This window comes from Ipomoea triloba, chromosome 4, assembly GCF_003576645.1.
Source record: "Ipomoea triloba cultivar NCNSP0323 chromosome 4, ASM357664v1".
Classification (NCBI taxonomy): domain Eukaryota; kingdom Viridiplantae; phylum Streptophyta; class Magnoliopsida; order Solanales; family Convolvulaceae; genus Ipomoea; species Ipomoea triloba.
Genome location: NC_044919.1, coordinates 12,723,926 through 12,731,936, shown reverse-complemented (window position 1 = coordinate 12,731,936; position 8,011 = coordinate 12,723,926). Strand labels below are relative to the sequence as shown.

The 8,011-nt window shown below is 36.1% G+C and overlaps 1 protein-coding gene across 5 annotated transcripts; it reads left to right on the top strand.

Annotated features, from left to right (window-relative positions):
• Positions 1 to 240: 240 nt before the first annotated feature.
• Positions 241 to 7,788, top strand: LOC116016750 (vesicle transport protein GOT1). Of its 5 annotated transcripts, XM_031257137.1 has the most exons (8): positions 241 to 493; positions 1,083 to 1,166; positions 2,240 to 2,331; positions 2,415 to 2,495; positions 3,240 to 3,337; positions 3,459 to 3,534; positions 5,302 to 5,717; positions 7,459 to 7,788. In XM_031257137.1, the coding sequence occupies exons 2-7, from the start codon at positions 1,139 to 1,141 to the stop codon at positions 5,323 to 5,325; spliced, it is 399 nt and encodes a 132-aa protein (XP_031112997.1). In that variant the 5' UTR covers positions 241 to 493; positions 1,083 to 1,138; the 3' UTR covers positions 5,326 to 5,717; positions 7,459 to 7,788. The 5 variants fall into 5 exon arrangements, with proteins under 5 accessions (XP_031112997.1, XP_031112998.1, XP_031112995.1 ...); XM_031257138.1 differs by lacking the exon at positions 5,302 to 5,717 and having other exon boundaries at positions 7,427 to 7,788; XM_031257135.1 differs by lacking the exon at positions 5,302 to 5,717 and having other exon boundaries at positions 1,090 to 1,166; positions 7,459 to 7,766.
• Positions 7,789 to 8,011: the final 223 nt, after the last annotated feature.

Sequence of the window (8,011 nt, the reverse complement as noted above, 5' to 3'; positions counted from 1 at the left end):
CTTTGGCTTCCCCTAATGCTCAGGCCTCTTCGTTGTATTGGGACTATGTCCCTCCTGACTTTATTTATGATTTATTACAGTAACACATCATTTATTTTTGCTTTCAAAAAAGAATTACGAGTATTTTTTTTTTTTAAAGATAGTAAATAGAAAATGACAATTAAAAAATTAGAAAACATAAAATAGAGAAAGTTTATTGAAGTAAATGGTCCCTAAACTCCTACTCTCCTAGTGCGGTCATTGATACTACATGCGCTAGTCATGCCACTGCCCGACGCGCGTCCTGAGCGGTTGTTTTGTCTGATTCCTCAGATAGGTTGACCCTGGTGAGCACCGCCACATGACCACCGCCTTATACCCTCACTAGCCTCTTCCTCTCATCTGCTCGCCATCAACCCCCACTCCCCGCCGCGTGAAACTTCTTCGATTGTGATTTGAAGATTGCCTTCCACAATTTTGCCGAAAATCGGATCATTCCACCGGCGTCAGACTGGTAATTTCCTTTTATGCTCGCGCTAAATGTATAATTTCTGTTTTCGCAAAAGTTAAAAATGTCACTAACCTTGCTTTAGCGAGTTGCTCCCGAGAATGAGAATGTGAGGTACTGAGGTTTTTGGTAGCGATTAACAGTTGATTTTCTTTTTCTTTTGATGAAAAATGCCTAATCGTTACTGAGCAATACTTTAAAAATTTACCTGTTTCTAGAAGAAATTATTATATTATGTAAAACATAGTATGATGATGTTCAATACATAAACTATAAAGGAGAGAAGCGGAACTAGTATGCAGAACAATATTGGAAGTTCTATAAATTTTCAATAAATTTGGCATAATTACACAACTTTTTGTATGAAATGCTCCTTTCAACAATGGGAAAATGGCTTCAATTCCTTTTATTTTTCCTTGTTCAATGGGAATTTTATTTTCCTCTAAGAATGTATATATTCCGATATTCAACTTTGTGAGGAATGTATAACATTCCTACAAGGATGCACATGCAGGTCATATATTACAATTCAATGGATGACAATCATGACAGTTTTTTATATATAAATTCTTAATATGCTAATTAGTTCTTGCAGTTTGTAGGGAGGTGTTGCTTGTCTGGTTTTAACCGTGGACCTGTAGGATCAACAAAATGGCATATGAAATAGATGAGCAAAAAAGTAAGTACAGACTACAGAGTACTATATTTAATATTATCACATATGTGTATTGCAAGTCATGTTTGCAACTTATTTGTTACAATTGAAAGGGAAAGCTTGTATTTTTTATGATTTCACTAAGGCTATTCACACACGTATACACATTTTAAAGACAAAACAACAAAATTTTGAATGGAAGTGAAGATAAAGAGGTAACAACTTGACCTCCTTTGACTATAATATTCTCCTCAAACTAGAGCATAGATATTATCATCTGTAGCTTGTTACAAATACACACAAACCTGTTCAATTGTAAACAAATTTGCTAGTTGCTCTCCACTCCGTATGTGTAAAGTAGAAAGTAGTCCTTGCTGAATCTTCTCTCGTACAAAATGACAGTTCACTTCAAAGTGCCTGTAGCGATATTATTTTTTTCAGCAGTCTGATTCTTCCTGTGGAAATTCAGTTGCAACTCTTAACTGAAACTTGTACATCAGAACTATCACTTCCTATAGTAACACATATCATGCTTCCCCTTTCCATGCTGTAAAATTCTACCCAAATCCATGTTACCATATTTTCCCAGAGATAAAGCACTATAAAGATCTGAAAGGGAAAAACTGGGCCCTTTCCAAATGTTGCTATTCAGCAACCAGGGTATACCTTCCCGTAATGTCCATGCTATTCTCACATTGCATCTATATTCTATTATGTTCAGCATAAAAAATGTATCATGTCTAGGGTGTTGAACAACAAACATAAGAACTTCTCTGATCTAGCATTATCTCCAATACTCTCTAACATTAATCAACAGATGCACTTGCACATGACTGTTGAAATGGAAAAAGTTGTTTTTTTTTTCTTCTTTCATGATATGTATCTCTCCTTTAGAATGCTCAAAATGTAAAATCATCAGTTATGATTCTCACAATAGCTGGGAAATTGGGAGAGATACTTGTAGAAGGATATCTAATTCTTGTGGAATTAAAAACATCATTTTCTAATCCATGTGTTACTTGCTACACTTTTCTACATAATGTCCATTTATCCTTTTTGGGCATTTGATATTGACCAAATTGAATTGATCCTTGCAGAGATTGGGTTAGGTCTTATTGGTTTTGGTATCCTGTTCACATTCCTTGCCATCATTCTCTTTTTTGACAGAGGTTTGCTTGCTCTGGGTAATGTAAGAATTTCCATGATCTTTCTGTTTATAATTATCTTCTGACTTTAGCAGAACTAATGTTTACTTCCTGCCTTTGTCATTAGATATTATGGTTGGCTGGTGTATCCCTTTTATTGGGTTGGAGGTCTACTCTGCAAATTTTCACTAATAGAATGAACTACAAGGTACAAAGGGGTTGAAACAAATAAGATCCTGAAAAAAGGTCATGTACTAGATTGTAGGATTTTTGCAGTAGTGGGCAAATGCTTTATTATAGCAATTGGGAACTTACTGGCAAATATTATATACTGCTGGAAGTTTCTTATGGCCAATATTCCTGGCACACTGCAGCTGAAATGACATATCTTGTATACTTTTCTTTGATGGAAACTCTAATGTCTTTCCTCTTTAAGGCTGATACACAATTGTGACCTACTAGTTCCTGATTCCTGCTTCTGCAAAATCTCTTACCTTCAAGACTCCTAAGTACAATCTTTGTTGGCTATCTTGTCTGAGTAAATCTCGTGGACTTATTAGTGTTGGATGCATGTCATCCCTGGATCTTCTGTCTTACTAATCTTCACAATTTTTCTAGCTCTCAGTTTATGTCCTATTTTCTTTGTTGAATTTTCTTAGACTCTCTGTTTATGATCTATTCCTCCAGTATTGTGTCTGAGTAAATTTCGTTGACTTATTAGCATTGGATGCATGTCATCCTGGGATCTTCTGTCCTAATCTTCACAATTTTCTAGTCCTCAATTTATGCCCTTCTTTCTTTGTTGAATTTTGTTGACTCTTTGTTTATGGCTTATTCCTCCATATTGTGTTGGTATTATTATCGTTTGTAAATTGATTCCTGTGTAAGGTTTGGAGTGTTAAGCAGTTTCCAGTAAATGGTGCTAAATATTTAATTGTCTACATCAATATAGGGCTCAGCTTCAATTCTTCTTGGAATCTTCTTCATATTTGTTCGTTGGCCAATCTTGGGTATAATTATGGAAGTATATGGCTGCATTGTTCTCTTTGGGTGAGCTCCTGGTTTTAAACATTTACAAATGATCTATGATTTCCCCTTTTCATTTTATCCTTTAATTCCTTTTCCCATGTGATGTTACTAAATTCTTATTTCTTTGATATGTTTCATGCAGTGGTTTTTGGCCATCTGTCAAGGTTTTTCTTTATCAGATTCCTGTCATTGGATGGATACTAAGATACCCTACCCTGGTAAGTGTGCTTTTATGATTTTATCTTCCTACCTTTCATCAGTAAATGTGCTATAGTATATCTTGGATCATTTAAGGCAGTGTCAACCAGTGAAAGCATACCCAGGGCATTAGGTACATATTTCCATTTGCAAAACAGGTCCAGTTTAATTGCAGTGATCTATGTTACCTTTTGCAATTTCTAAGCTATTGCTATTCCATGTTGCCCTAAATTTATTTGCAAGAACTCATTTCTTTAAGAATGATCGATATCAACAGAGCCATGTCCATCTTTTTGTTTCAAATCCATGGACTCCAATTAACTACATCATTGATTTAGATTTATAAGCTGAAGTTTTTTTCTTCTAACCTCTATTAGTTGAAATGTTTTCTAAACTGTTAATGTAAGTTCTAATTTTCTAGTCACTGTATTGGACACTACTTTTAGCAGATAAGGTTTGGATACTAACTGCATATTTGGAAAATTACTATTGGTGAATCGGTTTAAGAAGCCTGACGTGCTAAATTCAAAATCACATTATCTATGATGTGAGTAAGTGATGATATGAACTGGAAAAGTAAAGCAGGTTTACTGCAAGCCTGACCTACTAAAGTTCGAATTTCAAGTTTTACAAAAAAATAGATTTTCTACAAATCCTACCTGCTAAAAACTCAAATTGCCAAATCTGTAATGTAAAGAAGTGACAAAAAGAAATAGAAGCCAATGTACAATTGGGTTTTATCCGGGATAGGATTGTGTCCAAAATATACAATTGGAATTAGATTTTTGTCAAGGGTAAGAAGAGAGGTGATGCTGAAAATGGTGATCCAAGCTATTCCTACTTTTGCTATAAGCGTTTTTTTGCTTCCAGAGATGTGTTATGGGATAGATAGGATCATGAATTCATCTTGGTGGGGCTGTAATGGGAGAGGGGGAAAAGCCATCTGTTGGATGTCTTGGCATTGCCTTTGTGCACCAAAGAAGATGGGAGGCCTTGCCTTTCATAGACAGAGACTGTAACCTGGCCATGTTTGGCAAAGAAGCCTTGTGTCTCATCCAGAAACTAGATTCCTTGGTTGCCAAACTTTACAAAGCAAGATATTTACCAAAGGTTTCATTTTTGGAAGCCTAAATGGGAAGTAACCCTTCGTTTATATGGTGCAGCATATCTGAGATGTAATTAGAAGAGACATCTGATGGAGAATTGGTCATGGTAATTCTGTAGTGTGTGGTCCGCTCTGTTACTAAAATACGGAGTACTAAATATAGGAACGTAGGATTTATGCCCATAATTATACCCTTACCTTACTCTTAGGGGTCCTCTCATGTATATATAGGACCTCTTGTTAACCTTGTGAAATACTGAAAATACCTTTTCCAATCCTATGTTTACATTGTATTAGAGCCAAAGACCTAGGGTTTGTTTTTCTTTTTTTTTCACCCCTATTTTTCTAGGGACTGCCGTGCTCAAAACTTGCCTGGGTAGAGGTTTTTGGTCTGCCCATATAGCAGGAGCCGCCGACAGTCAATAATGATCCATGGTTGCCTTGTCCTCAAAATGCTTGTATCCAATCTAAGAGCAATCCTCTAACATCACTGTTCATTCTCTGATGGACTTAAATGGGGAAAAATGGGATATGGACATTCTCAATGACTTCTTCGAAGAAAGGGATATAAAACAAATTCTCAATATTTGCTAATTTCAGTTCAGAACACTAAGGATAGATTGATATGGAGGTGGGAGGAAAAAGGTGTTTACACAGTCGAGCTGCTATTGCTTTTTGACAGGTGAAAGACATGCTCTTCGTGTAGGTTGGACACAAATGTGGAACTTAAACATCCCTCCAAAAGTGAAGATGTTTTTTTTGGGAAGCTTATTCTAAATGTTTGCCTACTACTAATCTGTTGCGCATAGACAAGTGAGCTGCTCTTCGATTTGTGTGCTCTGCTCTTTGAGGGAGGAATTACTGTTGCATGTATTTGGTGAGTGTGGGCTAGCTCAAAATTGCTGAAGGATTGTTGATATGAATATCGGGCAAGCCAATGGTGTGTCTTTCTCTGAATGGGCCACTGCAAATATGAGGAATCTGGACATTGAAAGGCGCTGTTTGTTCATCCTGGTTTGGTGGAATATATGGAATGCAACTACGCAAGGAATTCAAAACTATGGAATAACCAAGCCCTTACAACTCAAAGTATTACAGGTGTGAAATAATTTTTGTTAAACTGGAGAGCACCACGTATGAGTGTCTTTCAGTGTTATCAAGGTGTCGCCTAGGCGACGTCTAGGCGTCCGGTCGATCGGGACCGAACACCTAATGTGCTCGCCTCGCCTAAGTACAAAATACAACCTAAAACTCAACAAAACATACATGCCCAGAACCTACACACTGAGGCGAGTTGACCAGTGTAATTTTCATTACTCATTGGTTATTTGAGTATAGCAAAATAGTTATTTGAGTACCTAATTGGTCATGCAGCACAATTGTGGTCCTTAGTTATTAGCAAATATTGCCCATACGGCCCTCCTTTTTCCTTTTTCCTTTTTCCTTTTTGCTCATATACACAACACGATTTCTTCGTAGTGTTGTTTTTTGTTATTTCTTGGAAATATTGGAAATTTCGATGTTATGACTTATTTTCTTTCCGCCAACAACAAACCAGTGGATTCCAACCTTCAATTGCAAGTTCCGAGTGCAGGTCCCTGTTTTACTAGTTCCAAAGCTTCCTCTTGACTTCTCGTAACTTCAAATCTGAATTGGTTCTACTATTTCTGGGCCTTTGGCAGATAATTCTATAAAATTTAAAGCAAAAGAGGCAGCTAAGGATGGGGATGCTCCACCCATTGGGCATAATTTCTGAAATCTGAATACTAAAGTAATGAGGCTCTAGGAGATGTACTGGATGATATATATTTCATAGGACTAGAGCAGTTTTTGGGAACTATAAGTCTCCTTTAGCATAAGTGCATAACAGCCAAGACTTATTGAAACTGTAACACACTGAAGTTTGACATGGGAATCAATAAAGCATCTGATGTTGATATTAGTGGACTCTTGTTCATTCTGTTAAATTTAATTTTATTCTTTCTATTAAAAATAAGGGAAAGAAAGAGCTATAGCTTGCCTTTCTATGAATTTCTGAAGCTGTGATCTCAGACCTTTCCAGCCGTTCTCTGAGTTCTTGTGTGCCAGATGTTGAGAACAATGTCCATGTTGTAGAAGTCTTGGAGCATTTCGACTCGGATCTTGATGCCATTTTCCTCCAAGCTTCTCTTCTCTGTATCATCCACTGCCTCTGGTTTTCTTGAGGTTCAATAAGATGTTTTTGATTTCCTTCTCCACAGACATTTCTGTTCTTTGCTCATGGTCATGGACCTTGATCATGTACAAGAATGGAGATAAGTGTGTCAACTATGTGCTTCAGTGGTGGCAGGCATATCTTGAAGAAGAGATCTAAAATGTGATTACCTCCTTCCTCTCTTCTCAGGTCTGAGATGAAGAGTATATTATATGTTATTTCCCAGAATTACCCCTCGCATTGGGGTTTTCATGTTTTCCTTTACAAGTTAATAATTCCCATAGGCTGGACATAAAATTTGCAACATTAGGTGATTACTAAGGACCACATTTTGTGTTGTACTTGGTGTGACTAATTAAGGACTCAAATACACTAACTATTTTGCTAATATTGAGGTACAAAGCGAGCTATTTTCTCTATTGTTTTTAATGGGTTAGGTTATTATTGTAAACTGATAATTTCTACAAGATCTATATTTTGAAATATGAGCTGTAGTTGGTGAAAAAGTTGAAAATATTTTGTGATTGTGTACTAATATAGCTATGTCAAGGTACCAAAGGGGTTTCCGTTGTGATATTCTATTAGCTTGTGACTAGTTTCATTTCATTTTCAGATAGCTTGTGACTAGTTTCATTTCATTTTCAGCTTCTGGATCGTTTGCGAGGGAGCTCTTCTTGATTGGTGACTCTTGATTGTCTTGGTCAATTGTTTATTATCTTTTGACTTGTGAGATTTATGTAGAATCTTATAAACTGTTTTAATGTTAGATATGCTTAAATTAGATTTCACCTTGTCAGCTATACATGTTGTGAACCTCCTCAACTATATGAGGTTGTGAACTTTCTATCCCATCAGACCTAGTAGTTTTTCTTAGTTTGGGTTAAAATTTGATTTTGAGTTGCGTATGTAGTGTGCTTTATTTATATTTATAGACTCATGATATTTATTTCAAATTATATGGGTTTGTTACTTAAATTGACATTTGAAGAGTTGCCTGTCTGCATTTGATTATGCTCATTTAAATTACTAAATAGTAGAAATAAGTGTAAAGTAACTTTCAAAAGCTACAAGATTTTTCTAAGCTATCTAAGCCGTTGCCTTTTTCACATAATCATATGCCCTCCAATTTAACGACAAAGTACGAGACTATCTAAGAAGTTGAAGTCTTTAGTATGCCAAGTCAATAGTACAATAGAAG